This window comes from Anomaloglossus baeobatrachus, chromosome 11, assembly GCF_048569485.1.
Source record: "Anomaloglossus baeobatrachus isolate aAnoBae1 chromosome 11, aAnoBae1.hap1, whole genome shotgun sequence".
NCBI classification, from domain to species: domain Eukaryota; kingdom Metazoa; phylum Chordata; class Amphibia; order Anura; family Aromobatidae; genus Anomaloglossus; species Anomaloglossus baeobatrachus.
In genome coordinates, this window is record NC_134363.1 from 12504524 (window position 1) to 12528072 (window position 23549).

General features: G+C 43.2%; 1 protein-coding gene across 10 annotated transcripts in view; it reads left to right on the plus strand.

Moving 5' to 3' along the window:
• LOC142256749 (IgGFc-binding protein-like) overlaps positions 1 to 23549 on the plus strand; it is a 135105-nt gene that overhangs the window by 84733 nt on the left and 26823 nt on the right. For 8 of the 10 annotated variants that reach the window (XM_075328615.1, XM_075328618.1, XM_075328616.1 and 5 more), the window contains one exon: positions 23436 to 23465. In XM_075328615.1, the coding sequence (XP_075184730.1) occupies positions 23436 to 23465 (30 nt within the window). Of the gene's footprint in view, positions 1 to 9590; positions 9654 to 10512; positions 10570 to 16434; positions 16480 to 20082; positions 20113 to 20936; positions 20991 to 23435; positions 23466 to 23549 lie in introns of those variants that run through there. The other 2 variants (XM_075328621.1, XM_075328627.1) reach the window with 2 other exon arrangements.

Sequence of the window (23549 nt, forward strand, 5' to 3'; positions counted from 1 at the left end):
ACATCAGATAATATGGCGAGTAGCCTGTAGAACAGTGGATAGTATTGTTGTAAATTTCCACTAATTTGTCAAGCAATTGAGGCCATTCAGCTTGTTTGGTAACAGATGCTGTTCGCAGCATATTGATGAAAGTCTGATTGACTTTCTCGCAGAGGCCATTCCCTTGGGGATGATAGGCGGTTGTTCTCAGCTTTTTTAACTCATGGAATTGGCAGAGTTCTTGAAATAATTGTGACTCAAAGGCAGATCCACGATCTGTGAGGACTGCTTCAGGGCAACCGTAATGTCTCACATATTCACGGTAGAAGGTGATAGCTGTAGTCCAAGCTGTAAGGCCTTTTACTGGCACAACAGCAACCCACTTAGTATAGTGATCCACCATGGTTAAGGCATACGTGTAGCCTGAACGAGTTGGTGCTAGCTTCACATGATCAAGAGCGACTAGCTCGTTTGGTTTCTGAGAATGGATTGGATGAAGATGAGCTCTGGCATCTTTCTTACTGACTTTGGTGAGGTTGCAGGCTGGACATTCACTACACCAATTTTCTATGTCTGACCGCATCCCAATCCAATAGAAGCGTTGGCGTATGGTGGCTTCAGTTTTGTGCCAAAAGTGCCCAGACTGGTCGTGGTAGGCATCAAGAACAATTCTGGCATCTCGCCGTGGGATTAGAATTTGATGTAGCCTTTCACCTGAAACCGGGTCTAGAGTATTGCACAGGATCAAGCCCTTTTGAATGAAGAGTCTTTTGCGCTGTCTCCAGAGATGATTAACCCCTTCACGACCATGGACGGATATATCCGTCATGGATCGTGTCCCGGTAAGCCCCGCCCCCTGCCGCGGGCAGGCGGCGTGGATCGGCACACATATCAGCTGTTTTCAACAGCTGACATGTGTGCCTACATGTTCCGAGTGGAATCGCATTCCACCCGGAACATTAACCCCTTAGATCTCGCTGCCAAAGTCTGGCAGCGAGATCTATATGCGCGCGGCCATCTTTTTTACTTACCGCCGCCCCCTCCGGACGTCACGTGAGTGATCACGTGACATTCGGTGGTTGCCATCGTAGCACAGGGTCATGTGATGACGCCTGGTGCTACGAAGTTTCACTTTCATTCTTCCTCGGCACGGAGCAGAGGAAGAAAGAAAGTGACTATTTCTGCTGTTTACAGCGGTATAGCTGTGATCAGCAGATAGCGATCAGCAATCGGATTGCTGATCGCTATAGCCCCCTAGGGGGACTAGTAAAATAAAATAAAAAAAGTAAAAAAAAAGTTTTAAAAAATTAAAAAAAAAACAAAAAACCTAAAAGTTCAAATCACCCTCCTTTCCCCCCATTGAAAATTAAAGGGTTAAAAAATAAATAAATATACACATATTTGGTATCGCCGCGTTCAGAAATGCCCGATCTATCAAAATATAAAATCAATTAATCTGATTGGTAAACGGCGTAGTGGCAAAAAAATTCCAAACGCTAAAATTACGTTTTTTGGTCGCCGCAAGTTTTACGCAAAATGTAATAACAGGCGATCAAAATGTAGCATCTGCGCAAAAATGCTACCATTAGAAACGTCAGCTCGAGACGCAAAAAATAAGCCATTACTGAGCCATAGATCCCAAAAAATAGGAACGCTACGTGTTTCGGAAAATGGCGCAAAACGTGTGCCACTTTTATTGGACAAACTTGTGATTTTTTTTAACCCCTTAGATACAAGTAAACCTATACATGTTTGGTGTCTACAAACTCGCACCGACCTCAGGTATCATACCCACACATCAGTTTTACCATATAGTGAACACCGTGAATAAAACATCCCAAAAACTATTGTGCCATCACACTTTTTTTGCAATTTTTCCACACTTGGAATTTTTTTGCTGCTTTCCAGTACACCATATGGTAAAACTTATGGTTTCATTTAAAAGTACAACTTGTCCCGCAAAAAACAAGCCCTCATATGGCAAGATTGAAGGAAAAATAAAAATGTTACGGCTCTCGGAAGAAGGGGAGCAAAAAACAAAAACGCAAAAACGGAAAGTGCCCCGGGACTGAAGGGGTTAAGCTCAACATCAGGACATCTTCTGCATCGTCTGACAGGTATTCTCCCAGTAGTCAGGTAATCATAGATCTCACCTAGGACACGAGACTCATTTTGAAGGGTTTGCCATCTTGAAGGATCTAGGAATAGGACAGATTTCTGTTGAGGAACTTCATCAGTTTGTGTAGCAGCAACAGCATTTTGTGTAGCAAACCTTTGATAGAAGGGAGGCATCTCAACATCTTCCCACAGATCTTCCTCAGGAGGCTCTTCTCCTTTGGGCAAACGGGATACCACATCGGCATTGATGTTGATCTTGCCACTGCGATACTTAATATCAAAGCAGAAGTTCGCCAATCTTGAAGCCCATCTCTGTTCAAGAGCACCTAGCCGTGCAGTATTGAGATGAGCGAGAGGATTATTGTCCGTGTAAACGGTGAAGGGTGTAGCAGCGAGGTAATCTTTGAACTTCTCGGTGACTGCCCACACAAGAGCTAGCAGCTCTAACTTTAACGAACTGTAATTGCTATCGTTTTTCTCTGCACCTCTCAAGCTTCGGCTGGCATATGCAATGACTCTCTCTTTGTCACCCTGGACTTGTGATAGTACCGCTCCGAGGCCTTCGTAGCTAGCATCTGTGTAGAGATGGAAAGGATGGCGGTAGTCAGGGTACCCCAGAATTGGAGGTGAAGTCAATAGACTTTTCAACATCTGAAAGGCAGTTTAATGTCGCTCAGACCAATTAATTGGAAGTCTTCTGTCATAGTTTTCTCTAGGGCAGCCCCGTAGCAGCTCTGTAAGGGGTTCTGCTATTTGCGCAAAATGAGGTATGAAGTGGCGGTAGTAGCCCACAAAACCTAGAAAACTTCTGACTTCTTTGACGGTTCTTGGGGTGTCCCAGTTGTTCACAGCTGAGATCTTTTCAGGATCAGGCTGGATACCTTCGGCACTTACAACATGACCAAGGTAGTTGACCTTCGGCTTGAGCAGATGGCACTTTGACGGTTTTAGTTTCAGGCCATGTTCAATGAGTACCTGGAATACTTCTGCAAGGTGGCATAGGTGGTCTTCATAAGTGCGAGAGTATACGACAACAACATCAAGATATAACAGAACGCTCTGGAAGTTGAGGTGACCAAGACATCTTTCCATGAGTCGCTGAAATGTAGCAGGGGCGTTGCATAACCCAAACGGCATACCGTTAAACTCAAAGAGTCCCATTGGGGTGGTGAAAGCTGTCTTCTCTCTATCCTCAGGAGCCATGGGTACTTGCCAGTAACCACTGGTTAAGTCGAGAGTGGAAAAGTATGCAGCTGAGCCAAGAGCGGTGATGGATTCTTCAATCCGTGGAAGAGGATAGGCATCTTTGTGTGTTACGTTATTCAACTTTCGGTAGTCGACACAAAATCTGATGTTACCATCCTTCTTCTTCACCAGGATGATGGGTGCAGCCCACAGGCTTTGATTTTCTCTGATGACTTCAGAATCTTTCATCTCCTTTAACCCTAGAACGCATACCTGGGGCCTTGCAGGCCTGCTAGGTCACTTGTTTTCTATGGTAGATTGAAATGGTTGCGCATTCTAGGGTTTACAGCTTTTTTACTTGTTGATAGTTAGCAGGAGGTACTGGACGGTGTCGTTCTTTGATAGGAGGATGATCACCTGTGTTGATCTGGTGCTGGATCAGAGTAGTCTTGCCAAAGTCAAGAGGGTGCTTGCTGAAAGCTTGGCTGTGTCGCTTAGCAAGTTTAGTTACGCCATTGATGTATTCGATAGGAGTGTTACCATCTCCAACATTAAGTTCATTCCACAAGAAGCTAGTGGGTGTATTAGAGCCTCTGGGAGTGGCTTTTAACGACTTTTGATGAGCAAGTGTCTCTTCATCTAGGATGTCTTCTGGATCAAGGCTATACCGTTGAGCAACTGAATTAAACTTGTATAGCTCGATGGGCGCATCTCTTAGGTTGATTAGCCGTAATGGTACTCTACCATTTAAGACGGTGACAATACTTCTGGCAGCTTTTACCAGGGGCTGTCCTTCAATCTGGATGGAGTCAAGAAGAGCTACATAGTCCTCGTTGTCAATTCCTGGTCGAGCTCGACACCAGACTAGAGTCTCGCTGTTGGCTGACAGGGTAACTGGTCGTGCGTCGGTGATACGCACACGGCAGATCTCACCTTTACTGTTGGCAAACTTCTGTTGGGAGCAGAGCACTTTGATAGTCCGCTGAACAGCTTGCCTGTAAGGGGGAGAAGCAGAAGGGAGAGATGCATGCAAGACAGCAAGCAATTTAGTAAACACATGGCGAAAGACATTCATGCCTAACACTACTGCTGTTGTATCTCCCTCAGCCTCAGTAACAATTACACCTTGACCTGGTAACTTGCGATCACCAATTTGGATTGTGGGGTCCCAGTAGCCTAGCTGGGAAATAGGTTGACCATTACTTGCAATTAAGTCTTAGGGGTACTTTGCACACTACGACATCGCAAGCCGATGCTTGCGATGCCGAGCGCGATAGTCCCCGCCCCCGTTGCAGCAGCGATATCGTTTGATAGCTGCCATAGTGAACATTATCGCTACGGCAGCTTCACATGCACTCACCTGCCCTGCGACGTCGCTTTGGCCGGCGAACCACCTCCTTCCTAAGGGGGCGGGTCGTGCAGCATCACAGCGACGTCACACGGCAGGCAGCCAATAGAAGTGGAGGGGTGGAGATGAGTGGGACGTAAACATCCCGCCCACGTCCGTCCTTCCGCATAGCCGGCGTGAGCCGCGGTGACGCAGGTAAGCTGATGTTCCTTGCTCCTGCGGCTCCTCACACAGCGATGTGCGCTGCCGCAGGGGAACGAGGAACAACATCATACCGTCGCTGCAGCTACCTTATAGAAATGTCGGACACTACACCGATCATACGATTACAACGCTTTTGCGCTTGTTAATCATATCATAAAGGATTTACACACTACGATATCGACAGCGACGCCGGATGTGCGTCACTTTCGATTTGACCCCACCGACATCGCACCTGCGATATCGTAGTGTGCAAAGCACCCCTTACTTTGCTTTACCCACTGGATTCAGGAGATCAAAGTCCCAATTCTTTTCAAAGGCTTGTCGCTCAATTGTGGTGACTTGTGAACCAGTGTCCACTAAAGCTTCTAGAGGTACACCATCGATCCATATGGTTATATACGGGCATTTGGAGATGAACCGGGAAATCCATTGTGATTTTCCCTTTGGGCCCTTGGATTCACCTCCCGAGGGGCGGCCCTTGGCCTCGGGGTGGCCCGTTTAACTTATAACATTGATACTTGTAGTGTCCAAGACGCTCACAATAAGTACAGTACACACAATCACCAGATGGAGGCCTTCCAGGAGGGGGCCTATCAGGACTTGACCTACTAGAACGTGGCTCTGGGGACAATGTCCAGTTTACAGATGATTCACATGATGCAGGGGGTTGGCCTTTTAGCTCCTTTAAGGCTTGGCATACAGATTCAAGGACTTGGACAAGTGCATCCGTGGTAGGAGGTGCATGAATGAGAGTAGGGGCTTGCACAGACTGTGTGGCCTGCATAGGGGAAACAGGTGAAAGAGGAGATACAGTAGAAATTCCAGCAGCAAGGTCTGAGGAACGAGGCACAAGAGCATAGCTGGTACAAGGTGAGTCAGTACCCACGACTCGCAGGGCTAGAGCTTTAAAGTCTAAGAAATATGGAGAATAGATAAAGCCGGTCCTTTGTGCGCTAATAATAGATCTATTATCTCAAGTTTTCTTTGTGAATAATTATGCTTTATTCGTGACAATTAGATAAAAATAATGCTCTTGTTATCACTACGCGTTTCAGCAAGATATACTTGCCATCCTCAGGTGTAGCAAGAGCCAGTACACATCAAATTTATAGATAAAACGGCCTCTTTGATTGGGCTTATGGGTGTGTCTTAGGTTCAAACAATTTTAACCCTTTTAGTATCAAGTAAAAGGGTGTTTTTTTGTAGTGAAAAATAAATAAATAAAATAAGATGAGTCGGATATAAGTTACATAAAAAAACTAAAAAGCTATAAATATATTCAAGTTAGTCTGGACCATTGTTGTCTTAAAATAGCATATACAATATATATATCTGTGTAAAACATATACCATTGTTAACTAAAAAGGACAGGATCCATATAAATTATCTCTATACATTATGTTAAAAAGGATTTATATTAGTTTTTATATTAATTTAATTTAAAATCCTTTATGCCCATATTTATATATATATATATATATATATATATATATATATATATATATATATATATACATACATATATATATATACATATATATATACCTATACACATACAAAATCTACATGTACATATATAATCAGTTTAATCTTCTACCAAAATCAATTAGCCATCATTCATTTCTATGATAAATTCATGCTAATGCTGTTTTTAATTCTTTCAGTAGATTTGTATTCAAATATTTCTCTGAATTATGCATAAAACTTATTTTTAATCTGTTTTATTTGATAATTTTACTTTTATTACTTTTTAATCTTTTGTTTGTTTAATTAAATTTATTTTATTATATTTATATGTATTCATATGACCACATGTCTGTAGTTACATATACACTTGTTTATATGCACATATGTTTCTACCAGGTTATAATTAATATTTAGCAAAATTATCTATCATTACATTGTGACCTTCAGGGGTCAGTGTGCCCAATTTGAAGATCCAGTGGCTTTCCCTTTTAGTAAGTTTGATTATTGACTGTGGATCTTTCTTATCCACAGAATCTATAATAGTAAGTTTCATCATTGGATTTTTATTATGCACACTATTATAGTGTCTTGAGATACTATGTAGGGGATAACCATTTTTTATATTCTCATATGCGCTATCATTTTTTTCAGTGACTTAAAGTCTAAGAAAGTCATGTTTGGATTTTGTGCTGCTAGCATGCGGAGTTGACTTTGTACTAGCCTGGAGTCCAAACCTTCTATGAATCTGTCAGTGATTATGTTTTCTGCAGCAGCAGGATCTATAGTGTCTATTTGCTGTAAGGCCCTGTAGGCAGACTGAAGGGCTAGTGCGTAGTCCCTAAGAGTCTCACCTGGTCCCTGACGTCTGTTGTAAAATTTGAGACGAATCTAGGTGGGTGATTGGTGTTCAAATTCTTTTCTCAGGCGGGTGAGGATCGCTTCTACACTGGTTTTCTCAGTTGATGGCCAGGAACGGACTTCCTCAGCAGCTGGTCCATCAAGCTGTCCCAGGAGAAGTTGTACCTGCTGATGGGGAGAAAGTGAGAAAAGCTCAAGAGTATACATAATCTTTTCTTTGAACCCAGCAAGTGTATGAGGATCTCCTCTGTAGCTTGGGAGACTAGAGGTTCCAATGAAGAATGGCATGCCGGTAGTCATGACAGGGGCTAGAACTGGGTTGGCGGCATTAGCCCGTTCCACTGGAGCACTAGCTGATGATGATGATGGTACAGAGTTAACAGACTCGGCCTGGCCATTATGAAGAGGTTCAGACATTTTCGTGATGATGCAAGTACTGTCTCTTTAAGAATAATGACAACACTGTAGCTTTAAGGATGCACTATTAGGCACCAACACAGTCTCTGAGATGGAAGGCTCCCCCTCTTGAATATAGCACTGCTGTGAATGAGGATTTGCACTTATTTGAGTAACTTGGAAGGCAGGAGAGTAGAAGAGCTAGTGCAGGTACTGTTAACCCCAGCATATAACAGGAAACAATCTTTGGCAGTATTCACTGGCAAGATAGAGGTTAATGAGCAATGCTGAGACTTGTAGTGCAGTAAGAGAAGATAGGCACAAAGGAATGATCCTGTTCGTGATGCCAAATTTGACCTTTGTAAGTGCCCAGGGACAGAGGACCTCAAATGTTCTATATGTCACAGTTGCTGTTCTGGCACAAGGGTGCAGGGGCCATGTTCCCTGGGTGGTCTACAAGGCCCTGATGTTCCCTTCTATCCACCCCCACACAGTATCCACAGCTCATGGACAGTCCACAAACACGGTCTTGGGGATAACAGTTGCTTTAATACAGCAGGAACAAAGGAAAACAACACGGAAAATACTGTATGTTTCAGTCTTTTGTGCGTAGGCCACGGCAAATACAGCTTGGAGTTGAATGCTGAAGTGCAATTAGGGTTCTGGAGCTTTAAGAGCACAATTTGTTTAAGATGTAATTCTGGTATGCTTTTAGAAGCAGGTTCAGAGTTTCTTGAGCTTAGAGGGTAGATATGATAATAAGATTGTACAGACCTGGAGTCCTGGGGTTAATTTCACTGCTAGTTCAGACACGTGCAGTACTTGTAAGCAAATGTAGAAAGGTGCCCAGCGCGCTACGGAGACTGGACGGCTGGTGCGTGGACAATGCCATGCAAGCCACTAATATTGCAGTGGGGCGGGAGACCCTCAAACTTCCCCAATCTGCGTGCAGTAGGGTCTTGTATATACCCAGTATGCCCTACTGTCTGAAGAGATGCACAATGTATATCTGGCCAGTGAGGATTCAGGATAGGAAGCCTTCAGTATATTGGCTGTAAAAGTCAGTAAATGGTGAAATTCTAGGCCTCGGGCCTAGTAGGAGTCTTGTAGTGAAGAGATTCTCCATATAATGTCTGCCCTCAGAGGAGACTCAGCCAGAACCAGTTCATTCCAGTTCTTTCCAGACAGAAGCTGGAGAATAGCTCCACCTATTGAGCCATGTGACCAAGAACTAGCCAATAGGATAACACCCAATGCACATTTCAGATTCTTACAGTTTTCACCAGTAGATGGTGCTAAAACACAACAAATGAGAAATGCTTTACTTATAACTTATAACATAATATTATATATAAGTGAATGTACTTAAAGAAACAGACACAATCTGGACCGGGCCACTACATACTCCCCCTCTGAAGGTGAGCCATCCTCGGCGACTGTGCGAGTGGAGGACTGCTAAGAAAGGAAGGAAATCTACACACCCAGATATAGTGCCTCCTGAAACCAGAATGAGGCTGATGGGATTTAACCCCTGACATCACCGGGTCATGTCTGGGAAACTCTGGAGTGGGGATACCGGTCCTGCATTATGACAGTATGATAAAATAGTCTTGGAGGAAGTGGGGTCTCCAAGAAAGAAGTAGAAAACATAGATTCTCCCGGTCACTGATGGTTACATCAGGATAAGCTGAAATGGAGAAAACATCTCATCTTCACAAAGGTCTCATGGACGGAGCTTCAGACCGTAGCAAGACAAGATGGAGTAACAGGTACAAATGTAAGATATTGGCTGCTAAGATGAAAGTCAAGCTCACGTGTGCATAAGTGTGATCCTGTGCGTCCACGGATACAGAGCAAGCCAAGGAAAGACAAAGAGAACCAGTGTACTCTGTGCTGGAGGACTGTAGCACCTTGTTCCTAAAGTTATATAAGGATATATAAGACTATTCTTTCATGGTATAGTTATTGGCTGACGTTGTGCAGTCCATTGTATCCCTTGGAATCACTTTTCTATAAATTTCATCTCAAGGACTCACAGCACATCACATTGACTTCTGGACTCTTGCTTGAGCCATCACTGACTACTGAGGTCTTATTGGTGAGTTACTACTTATTAAATTTGTCCTTGATGAAGATTATCAACGTAAGGAGTTTTAGATGGCAATCTGTTTGTTTCCATCACACTCATGCCCCTTCCTTCCCTGGGATAGAAGTGACAGATTCGATCTGATCACAAGAACAGTAAGGCATGGGACTCTCCACCTTCAGGGGTAACATTTGTTGTCTTTTTTTGTTACTGCCTTTCTGCTCCTGCTTTTCTCCTTAGTCGCTTACTGTTTTTTCCTGTAAGTTTGCAGTGTGTCTAAGTTTTGTTTTCCTCTGTCTGTCTTAATATGTGTTTCCATCACATTCATGCCCCTTCCTTCCCTGGAGGGAGGTGATATATTACATCTGGTAACAAGAATAGTAAGGCATGGGACTCTGACGTCTTCACCTTCAGGGGTAATGCTTGTTGTCTTTTTTGTTGCTGCCTTTCTGCTCCCGCTTTTCTCCTTAGTCGCTTACTTTTTTCCTGTAAGTTTGCAGTGTGTCTCAGTTTTGTTTTCCTTTGTTTGTCTTAATCTGTGTTTCCATCACACTCCTGCCCCTTCCTTCCTTCCCTGGCAGGGTAACAGATTAGATTTGGTTACAAGAATAGTAAGACATGGGACATCGGCATCTTCACCTTCAGGAGTAATCTGGAGGTCTAGGATATCCTAGCGTATAGACAGAATATGACTGCAGACTATATCTTTCTCTGTCGGGCTCCGGCTGTCCTGGACTGCAATATGATGTCTTACACTTTTATATTATATTTATACCTTTATGCATCCTAGAACTTTTTTTGCTTTGCAGCTGCAGACTGGCATTGAGCTTATACATATAGAAATACAGTGCATGTACTTTATGTTTTCCAGACTCTACAATCTACTTGGACATGGCTCTGCTGACCCTTTTTCTGGTGATGATCCCCGGTATGGAGCATTAATACATTTGTATCTTCTGGTTATTACTTAGGTTATCAGATGAGGTTGGGATCAGAAGCTTCCTGCAGGGACAGATGTACACAGGGGGGGGATTCACTCAATTCTCTCTGGTTCGGGGGAACCAATTTTTAAACTTGCAGTCGAATCCCCAGACGAGCGAGGAGCAGCCCCCGACCTGGTTCTGGAAGCGCACCGTCCTCAGACGCACATTCAGATGAAACATATTACGGTGTAGGTAACCCTTCATGCACTGCAATGGTTATAAAAGTCTGGTAGCTTATGTCAGCGCATTGGTTGCTGGCGTATGACGTCACTGCTATGTTCCGGCCTGTTGACACCACAAAAGCAAGAAGAAGTCACTGCTGGACCGGGGACGGGTAAGAAGAATCTTATTTTAAAAAAAAATAATTGCAAAAGACCTGCCAAACAGGATACATATGGGGCCCAGGATGGATGCCATATGGGGACCAAGATGAGGGATTATATGGGGACCAGGATGTATGACATATGGGGAGAAGGATGAGGGATTATGTGAAAATCAGGATGGAGGACATCTGGGGGCCGGAATTGGGGATTATGTTAGGGTAAGGATGGATGACATATGGGGACCAAGATGGGAGATTGTATGGGGACCAGAATGGAGGACATAAGAGGACCAGCATGAATGACATATTGGAACCAGGATGGGGGATTATATGGAGATCAGCATGGGGGATTACATGAGGATCAGGATGGGGGACAAATGGTGACCAGGATGGGGGATTATATGGATATCAGGATGGAGGACATATGAGGTCCGGGATGGGGACTAGAATGGATAATATATGGGGACCAGGATGCGGATTATATGAAGACCAGGATGATTGACATGTGGGGACCAGGAAGTGCGATTATATGGGGACCAGAATGAATGATATATGGGAACCAGGATAGGGGATTTTATGGTGACCAGGTTGGGGGATTATATGTGGACCAGGATAGAGGAAATTTGAGGTCCAAATGAGGGATTATATTGGGGACCAGGATGGAGGAAATATGGGAACTAGGATGAGAGTTTATATGGATATCACGATGGAGAACATGTGAGATCCAAGATGGGAACTAGGATTGATGACATATGAGGACCAGGATGGGAGATTATATGGGGACCAGGATGGAGTAAATAAGAGGAACAGAATGGGGGATTATATGGGAACCAAGATGGATAATTATATGGGGACCAGGATGGAGTAAATAAGAGGAACAGAATGGGGGATTATATGGGAACCAAGATGGATAATTATATGGGAATCAGGATGGAGGAAATATGAGGACCAGGATGGGAGAATATATGTGGACCAGGATGGATGACATATAGTGACCAGGATAAGGGATTATATGTGGACCAAGATAAAGGACATATGAAGTATCAAATGGGGGATTATATTGAGGATGGAAGACATAAGAGGACCAGGATGGGGGATTATATGGGAACCAGGAATATATGACATATGGGGACCAAGATGGGGGATTATACGGGGACCAGGATGAAGGATTATATGGGGGCCAGGATAGATAACATTATGAACACCAGGATGGGGGATGTTACTACATAAAGACGCCAGGATGGGGGATTATTACAAGATGGGGACATTCTTACAGAAGGTGGTCAGGACAGAGCAAATTGTTACATGATGGGGGACTTTATTACAGGAAGGGGCCAGGATGAGTGACATAATTACTACATGAGTCCCAGAATTAGGAACATGGATAATTACTTTATGGTAACAAGAGGGAGACATAATTGCTGTAGGGGCCAAATAGGGGACATTACTACTGCTGTAATATATATTTACTTTTGAGGATACTGTTTTCCATAAGGATGGACACAAGAGAGGTCCTGTTACTGTGCAGGGCGGCACTATGCTGCTTTTTTCTTCATCTGGCACAGAGTAGAAACAGGAAAAAAGTGGGGAATGTGCAGTAGACGGGATCCGCTATAGATGTCTGCATGTTATTTTCTGCAACAGCGAGTCCTGGCTGGAAGAAGTGATAGCGGTCTGTACTGGATGAAGAGGAAAAGCGAAGATGAATGACTTCACCTAGAGACAACATTGGTAAGTTACCGTATTACTTGTACACAATACACTGCTTTATATTTACTGTACACAGAGCCCCTATGTATAATGTCTCAAGTAATCATTGTATTACCTGTACACTATACACTATATACAGAGCTCCTGTGTAAAATGTGTCAAGTGATAACTGTATTAACTGTACACTAAACACTATATACAGAGCTTCTATGTATAATGTCACTAGTAATAATGTTAGCATTATTAGTTTTGTGTTTTTATTAATGATCAGTATAGTATAATTCAGTCACTATGTGGTGGTAATATGTGGGCTGGTCATGGTGTGGTGGTATTTCTCCCTTTTATGATGTATAATTCAGTCACTATGTAATATAATAATAATATATATTCACTTATATAGCGCTATTAATTCCATACTGCTTTAGGCCCCCTTCACACGTCCGTGAAACACGTGCGTGTTTGGTCCGTTTCCGTATGTACCGGAGACACGGCCAAATGTGCACCAATGTTAATCTATGTTTGAGGGCACACGTGCATTATTTCATAATGGCCGTGTGTCCGTGTCCGTGATCCGTATGTGTTTCTGTTTTGCACGGAAGCATGTCCGTTTTCTGCACGGAACACGCACACGCAGACACCATGAAAGTCAATGGTTATGTGCGCACAATACGTGACACGGATGCATCTCTGTATGCTCCGTGTACGTTTTGTGTTTTTTTCTAGCGATGTCGGTCATTTTTTCTTTTCCTGTCTATGTCGGTCAATCTCCCTCAGTCCGTCGGTCAATCTCTCTGTCTGTCTGTCGGTCTCTCTCTGTCTTGTCTGTCCCTCTCTCGCTGTCTGTCAGTCAGTCTCCCCCCTCTCTCATACTTACTGATCCCCAATCACCGGCGCGGTGCTGCACGGCTGTTCTCTAAACTCCGGCGGCTTTTCCTCTTTTGAAAAAGCCGGCCGCTCATTAAACAATCTCGTATTCCCTGCTTTCCCCGCCCACCGATGCCTATGATTGGTTGCAGTTAGACACGCCCCCACGCTGATTGACAACTGTCTCACTGCAACCAATCACAGCCGCCGGGGGTGGGACTATACTGTGCAGTTAAAAAAATAAATAAATAATTAAAAAAAACTGACGTGCGTTCCCCCCCCATTTTGATACCAGCCAGGGTAAAGTCACACGGCTAAAGGCTGGTATTGTCAGGAAGGGGAGCCCCACGTTATGGGGAGCCCCCCAGCCTAACAATATCAGCCAGCAGCCGCCCAGAATGGCCGCATCCATTAGATGCGACTGTTCTGGGACTCTACCCGGCTCTTCCCGATTGGCCCTGGTGCGTTGGCAATCGGGGTAATAAGGAGTTAATGGCAGCCCATAGCTGCCAATAAGTCCTAGATTAATCATGTCAGGCGTCTCCCCGAGAGACGATTAATCTGTAGGTTACAGTTAAAAAACAGACACACCTGAAAAATCCTTTATTGGAAATAAAAAACACTAACAAATTCCCTCGTCAACAATTTATTAACCCCAACAAAGCCCTCCATGTCCGGCGTAATCCACGGACCTCCAGTGTCGCATCCAGCTCTGCTGCATGAAGGTGACAGGAGCTGCAGAAGACACTGCCGCTCCTGTCAGCTCCACGCAGAAAATGAGGTGAGTAGCGCGATCAGCTGAGCTGTCACTGAGGTTAATCGCGGCCACCGCTGGATCCAGCGGTGGCCGCGAGTAACCTCAGTGACAGCTCAGCTGATCGCGCTACTCACCTCATTTGCTGCGTGGAGCTGACAGGAGCGGCGGTGTCTTCTGCAGCTCCTGTCACCTTCATGCAGCAGAGCTAGATGCGACACTGGAGGTCCGTGGATTACGCCGGACATGGAGGGCTTTGTTGGGGTTAATAAATTGTTGACGAGGGAATTTGTTAGTGTTTTTTATTTCTAATAAAGGAATTTAAGGGTGTGTCTGTTTTTTAACTGTAACTTACAGATTAATCATGGAAGGTATCTTGGGGAGACGCCTGACATAATTAATCTAGGATTTAGTGGCAGCTATGGGCTGCCATTAACTCCTTATTACCCCGATTGCCAACGCACCAGGGCCAATCGGGAAGTGCCGGGTAGAGTCCCAGAACAGTCACATCTAATGGATACGGCCATTCTGGGCGGCTGCTGGCTGATATTGTTAGGCTGGGGGGCTACCCATAATGTGGAGCTCCCCTTCCTGACAATACCAGCCTTCAGCCGTGTGACTTTACCCTGGCTGGTATTAAAATGGGGGGGGAACCGCACGTCGTTTTTTTTTTAATTATTTATTTATTTTTTTAACTGCACAGTATAGTCCCGACCCCGGCGGCTGTGATTGGTTGCAGTGAGACAGTTGTCAATCAGCGTGGGGGCGTGTCTCACTGCAACCAATCATAGGCGCCGGTGGGCGGGGAAAGCAGGGAATACGAGATTGTTTAATGAGCGGCCGGTTTTTTCAAAAGAGGAAAAGCAGCCGGAGTTTAGTGAACAACCGTGCAGCGTCGCGCCGGTGATCGGGGAACAGTGAGTATGAGAGAGGGGTACTCCATTCAGTCACTCTGGTGATTAGCGGTCACCGGTGAGTCCTTCACGGGTGACCGCTAATCAGGACGCGACACAGACAGAGCCGCGGTATGACAATGAAGTCGGGTTTAGTTCACCCCAGTTCATTCTGTACGCGCGATTCTGTCTGCTGTCAGCGGGTATGTATCTACGACATTGTGCATCACAAACACGCATAAATTCACACGGACAACACATACACATGTCAGTAATTTCTCTCACGCATAAACGGACAACCAACATGCACACACGGCTAACATACGGCATTCACACAGATGGCACACGGACACAAAAAAAGGACACAAAAACGGAAAACGGACCCGAAAAACGGACGTAACACACGTGCGTGTTTTTTCTTGGACGTGTGAAGGGGGCCTTACATACATTTTCAACACTGTCCCCATCGGGGCCACCATACAGTTCTAGCCACTGAGCCACCATGCTATGTGGTGGTAATATCTGGTCTGGTCGTGGCATGGTGGTATTTCTCCCTTGTATGTGGTATTCAGTCACTATGGTGACAAACACAAGGGTAACCATGTTTTAAACTTTTGAATTTCAGGCTCTATATCTCTCCATCCATTACATATTTGAGTATGAGACTGCCTTCATTTTACAAAGAATCATCCTCTTTTCTTGGGAAATCTTCTTCAAGGTCTCCTCAATTCCAACCAGTGATGTTTTGCTTGGGAACCAAAAAATGTCGCCAGTTATTTTTTTAATATGTTTCAGAATTCGAGATAAGGGTGTGTGCCCACGATCAGTGTTTGCAGCATTTTGGATGCAGCATACGTCAGCGTTGTACAGGACAAGCACAGTCGATGGATTCCTAGAAATCCCGTGCCCACTGTGCTTGTTTTTCCACAGCAAACACTGACCTGCGGTGCATGTTTCCAGACCGCAACATGTCAATTGTTTGCTGCGGAAATGCCTGCGTCCTCCCTAGGGAGAACAGAAGCGAGAGACCGCAGCGCACTGAACCCTGATCTTGGGTACGAGCAGCTGCGTTCTCCTGCGGTCCCCTGCGGAGGAGACTCGCGCATCCCCCCCCCGGTCAGGACCCGCTGCATTCTGAACACAGCGGCTCCTGATCATGGGCACATACCCTAAAGGTTATTTCCGCAGCCTGGTATACATGATATGTGATACATACTGGGCAGAGAAAAATATCTAACCTCTTCTAATCTTAATTTTGTGTCCACAGTTCTGCAGTGTCTGAGTCAGGGACCAGACGTATGGGTCCCTCCAAGTAAGAAAAATTTCTTGAGTATACAATGCACAAATATTGTGAACACACACATATACTGTATACACACACTACACATACTGTACACATACTACATACACATACTGTATACAGTACACATGCACATATACTGTATACATACACACATACTGTATACATACACATACTGTGCACATACAGAACCTACACACATACTGTACACATACACACACATACTGTATACATACACATACTGTACACATACTACATACACATACTGTATACATACAGTACACATGCACATATACTGTATACATGCATACACACAGTGTACACATACACACATACTGTATACATACACACATACTGTATACATACACATACTGTACACATACAGAACATGCACACATACTGTACACATACATACACATACTGAAACATAAATACACACATACTATACACATACACACACATACTATATACATACATACACACATACTATACACATACTGTATACATACACATACTGTACAAAAACAGTACATACACACACATATTGTATACATACATACACACATACTGTACACATACACACATACTGTACACATACACAAATACTGTATACATATATATGGTACCCATACTGTAGACATACATACACATACTGTATACATATATATGATACCCATACTGTAGACATACATACACACACATACTGTATACATATGGTACACATACTGTGCACATTCCTACACACACACTATATACAGTTAGGTCCAGAAATCTTTGGCCAGTGACACAATTTTGGCGAGTTGGGCTCTGCATGCCACCACATTGGATTTGAAATGAAACCTCTACAACAGAATTCAAGTGCAGATTGTAACGTTTAATTTGAAGGTTTGAACAAAAATATCTGATAGAAATTGTAGGAATTGTCACATTTCTTTACAAACACTCCACATTTTAGGAGGTCAAAAGTAATTGGACAAATAAACCAAACCCAAACAAAATATTTTTATTTTCAATATTTTGTTGCGAATCCTTTGGAGGCAATCACTGCCTTAAGTCTGGAACCCATGGACATCACCAAACGCTGGGTTTCCTCCTTCTTAATGCTTTGCCAGGCCTTTACAGCTGCAGCCTTCAGGTCTTGCTTGTTTGTGGGTCTTTCCGTCTTAAGTCTGGATTTGAGCAAGTGAAATGCATGCTCAATTGGGTTAAGATCTGGTGATTGACTTGGCCATTGCAGAATGTTCCACTTTTTTGCACTCATGAACTCCTGGGTAGCTTTGGCTGTATGCTTGGGGTCATTGTCCATCTGTACTATGAAGCGCCGTCCGATCAACTTTGCGGCATTTGGCTGAATCTGGGCTGAAAGTATATCCCGGTACACTTCAGAATTCATCCGGCTACTCTTGTCTGCTGTTATGTCATCAATAAACACAAGTGACCCAGTGCCATTGAAAGCCATGCATGCCCATGCCATCACGTTGCCTCCACCATGTTATACAGAGGATGTGGTGTGCCTTGGATCATGTGCCGTTCCCTTTCTTCTCCACACTTTTTTCTTCCCATCATTCTGGTACAGGTTGATCTTTGTCTCATCTGTCCATAGAATACTTTTCCAGAACTGAGCTGGCTTCATGAGGGGTTTTTCAGCAAATGTAACTCTGGCCTGTCTATTTTTGGAATTGATGAATGGTTTGCATCTAGATGTGAACCCTTTGTATTTACTTTCATGGAGTCTTCTCTTTACTGTTGACTTAGAGACAGATACACCTACTTCACTGAGAGTGTTCTGGACTTCAGTTGATGTTGTGAACGGGTTCTTCTTCACCAAAGAAAGTATGCGGCGATCATCCACCACTGTTGTCATCCGTGGACGCCCAGGCCTTTTTGAGTTCCCAAGCTCACCAGTCAATTCCTTTTTTCTCAGAATGTACCCGACTGTTGATTTTGCTACTCCAAGCATGTCTGCTATCTCTCTGATGGATTTTTCTTTTTTTTCAGCCTCAGGATGTTCTGCTTCACCTCAATTGAGAGTTCCTTAGACCGCATGTTGTCTGGTCACAGCAACAGCTTCCAAATGCAAAACCACACACCTGTAATCAACCCCAGACCTTTTAACTACTTCATTGATTACAGGTTAATGAGGGAGACGCCTTCAGAGTTAATTGCAGCACTTAGAGTCCCTTGTCCAATTACTTTTGGTCCCTTGAAAAAGAGGAGGCTATGCATTACAGAGCTATGATTCCTAAACCCTTTCTCCGATTTGGATGTGAAAACTCTCATATTGCAGCTGGGAGTGTGCACTTTCAGCCCATATTATATATAGAATTGTATTTCTGAACATGTTTTTCTAAACAGCTAAAATAACAAAACTTGTGTCACTGTCCAAATATTTCTGGACCTAACTGTATATATATATATATATATATATATATATATATATATATATACACACACACTGAACATACACACACACATCTATATACACACATCTACATACACACATATATATATATATATATACACACTGCACATACACACACACACACATCTATATACACATCTACATACTCATGTATATACACACACTGCACATACACATCTTTATACATATCTACATACACATATATTTGTGTGTGTGTATGTGCAGTGTGTGTATATATATGTATATATATATATATACATACACACTGCACATACACACACACATCTATATTCACATCTACATACACATGTAAATGCACACTGCACATACACACACATTTATATACACATCTACATACACATGTATATACACACACTGCACATACACATCTACATACACATGTATATACACACACTGCACATACACATCTTTATACATATCTACATACACATATATTTGTGTGTGTGTATGTGCAGTGTGTATATATATATATATATATATATATATATATATATATACATACACACTGCACATACACACACACATCTATATTCACATCTACATACACATCTATATACACATCTACATACACATGTAAATGCACACTGCACATACACACATTTATATACACATCTACATACACATGTATATACACACACTGCACATACACATCTACATACACATGTATATACACACACTGCACATACACATCTTTATACATATCTACATACACATATATTTGTGTGTGTATGTGCAGTGTGTGTATATATATATATATATATATATATATATATATATCTATATATATATAGATATATATATATATATATACATACACACTGCACATACACACACACATCTATATTCACATCTATATACACATCTACATACACATGTAAATGCACACTGCACATACACACACATCTATATACACATCAACATACACATGTATATACACACACTGCACATACACATCTACATACACATACACATGTATTTAAGTACGCACAGCCACAATGCCAGTCCTAATTGCAACTAGGGCTTACTTTTTGGGGTAGGGCTTATGTTGCAAGCATTCTCCAAAAATCTTGTAAAATCATGCTAGGTCATGTTATTTTTGGAGGGAAACTTGAATATGAATACATATGTATAAGTATGAGAAAAGTTTCTAACTTTATACTATATTTTTTCAGATACTGGAGAAAATCTGCTCGGAAAAGCAGGTAAACTTACTTGATGGTTGTATCCTGACCGGTGTATGATACCTCATGTGTATGATCGCATTATTAAGCTCTAGCCAGGAGGGATCTGTAAGGCTGCTTTCACACATCCGGCTTTTGCAATGCGGCACAATCCGGCACTTTGCAGGAAAACCGCAACCGTTTTTTTTTGCTGCCGGTTGCGTTTTTCCTGCATAGACTTTAATTAGTGCCGCATTGTGCCGCAGGGGCTTGCGTTCGGTCCGGCTTTTGCCGCATGCGGCAGATTTAGCCGATGCGGCGGCCGGATGGAACATTCCCTGGCACGTTTTTTGCTCCGGCAAAAAAAACCGCATCGCGCCGCTTCCGGCCGATGCGGCGCTTTTCCCAATGCATCCCTATGGATGCCGGATGCGGCGCGATGCGGCAAAAACCGCATCCGGCCGCCGCATGCGGTTTTTGCCACTGCGCATGCTCAGTAGCATGCCGCAAGCGGCAAAAACCGGACCGGCCGCATGTAAAAACTTATGCAAAGGATGCGGTGTTTTCACCGCATCCGTTGCATAGGCTTCACAGCCGGATTGAGCCGCAGAGCTCAAGCCGGATGTGTGAAAGTAGCCTAAGACATCGGTCCTGATACACTATGGATACGTCTGTTCCTTTGTGCTGACGTTTTGCACAAGTTCCATCATTTGCTATTTGGGAAAACTTCTAGAAGTTAACAAACAATAAAATGTTGCAGATGTCTCGATTGTTGATTGATACTAATTTTAAAAATATTCAAGTGCAAAAACATAATTTTTGTTTAAATTATTTAAATATGCTCAGTTTTTCCTTTTTTTTCAAAGGAGGAATGATCAAAGGTGTCGGAGGAATGGCGGGAGGGCTGACCGGTGGACTGGGTGAGTACTGCATTTTCGGTTTATAAGAGACACCGGATTATAAGACGCACCCAAAATTAAGAGGAAAAAAAGGTGAAAAAAAAAATGGGGTTCGTCTTACAATCTGGTGGTCTCTTACTGGGGGTGGATGGGAGGGTCACAGGAGGCAGGGGCTGTGGTGGAGTAGGGCAATGCTGCAGGCGGTGCAGAGACAGGCGGGTGTCCCAGTTGTCGTGAGGTAGGCAACTTACAGAAACTGTCGACGGTGTGGGCTTCAAAGAAATGGTGCCCGGAGTCGGCACGTGTACAGATTGAGCTATCGGCTTAACGACAAGCCAAGATCTAATCTGCACACACGCCACATCCGGGCACCATTTTCCTTAATTCCACTGCTGGGAGATGAATGGGCCGGAAGCAGTGCAGCATTCGCAAGTGAGATCTTGAGCTGAGAGCTGTATCTGTGCACGCGCCACCTCTGGGCGCCATTATTTGAACCCTGCACTGCCGACATTTTCAGGATGCTCCTGCCTCACAGCCCGCCGCCGAACCGGCATCATTCCTGCTGTGTTGGTACCGGGTCTCTTGGGGTATATGTGATGCCACTTAGGCCAAGAAGCGGTCACTTCCTTCAGACACAATTGACACTCAGAGGATGTCAGAGAGCAGCGGCAGCTTTCACTCCTCCTACAATGTGTGACATAAATGTAGAGTAACAACTAAGTACCAAAACTTCCGTATCTAGATCTAAATGTAAAGTCAATTATTTACCTAATTGTAAACATATTACAAATTATTTTTATTTTATCCTCTAGTAAAATATATAAAAAAAGTTGGTGTCACACTGCACTAGGAGATGCTGAAGCTACAAGCAATGTAACTTCAGAGTGAAGTTAGCAAGTAAACCACCAGAGGGCAATAGAGTAGTCAGAATACTGCACCAGCAGGAGATCTCGTTAATAGCATAGGGATAGACAAATCGTGGTCAGGTGATAGCAAAGGGTCAGAAGCCAGGAAGTCACAGATACAACCAAAGGGAAAGATGGAGGTCGGGGTTAGGAACGTGGATACAGGTCAGATGCCGGGAAGTTCAAGTACAATCAAGGGAGGAGGACAAAAAGGTCTACATTGGGATAAGACAGACAGGAAAGGATACATAGTAGACAGGAGCGGGTGATCAGGGACCGGGACAGACGGACGATGGAGGAGGGTACAAGTCAGAACCAGGTAGCAGGAAAGCAGGACAGATCGGAAAACTCACCAGAGCCAGTAAATCATGCTGCAGAGCATAAACTATTACTGGCACTGAACTGGAGGTACAGCACCAGGATATAGTGTCCCGGTAATCAGAGTGAGGCAGGGAAGAATTAACCCCTAACATGACCAGGCCGGAGCTGAGTGAAACCACAACAGCAGATACTTTCTTTCCCTATTTCTATGTCTATACCAGTGGTTCCCAAACTCCAGTCCTCACGTCCCCCAACAGGTTATGTTTTCAGAATTTCCTTAATATAGCACAGATGATGCCTTGATCACCTGTTCAATAGTAAGGATATCCTGAAAACATGACCTATTGGGGGCCATGAGGACTGGTCTAAACTATCAGCTTATCTGTCATTATCCTAAATCACCTTAAAAATATCTGCTGCATTCCCTGACTCGGCTTTCATACTGGCTCTGATAGCATTTCTTTGTGGAATATACCCTTCAAATGTCACACACTATCCTTTCAATTTATTCAGTTTTATGACTTTCTTTCCTTTTTTCTATGTCTAATCTATCAGCTTATCTGTCACTATCCTAAATCACCTTATACATGTCTGCTGCATTCCCTGCCTTGGCTTTTATACTGGCTCTGATAGCATTTCCTTGTGGAATATACACTTCAAATGTCACACACTATGCTTTTAATTTATTCAGTTTTATGACTTTCTTTCCTTTTTCTATGTCTAATCTATCAGCTTATCTCTCATTATCCTAAATCACCTTATACATGTCTGCTGCATTCCCTGCCTCTGCTTTTATACTGGCTCTGATAGCATTTTCTTGTGGAATATACCCTTCAAATGTCACACACTATCCTTTCAATTTATTCAGTTTTATGACTTTCTTTCCTTTTTTCTATGTCTAATCTATCAGCTTATCTGTCACTATCCTAAATCACCTTATACATGTCTGCTGCATTCCCTGCCTCGGCTTTTATACTGGCTCTGATAGCATTTCCTGGTGGAATATACCCTTCAAAACAAAGTGAATCCCGTCTTTGGTCCTGTGAGCTTTCTATGGCTGATGTAATGTCTTGCAATGTCTAAATGTTAGTAGCTATTTTTGTCAGTTAGCAACTGTCAAATTTCAAATTTGAATTCATTCCTAAACGTTCAACACAAAATGGAATTGATTCACTCATTTCTAATAGTGAACTCAAAAAGTTCAGGAATGGTGACATATCGTCTATATTGTATCTTGCAGCTATTAATCCTGGCATACCCCTAACTACAGGTAACTAATATACAAGTTATTTATCTTTTTATCTATTTTATGAATATCTATTTTTTATGTGTATATATTATCTACCTAAGAATA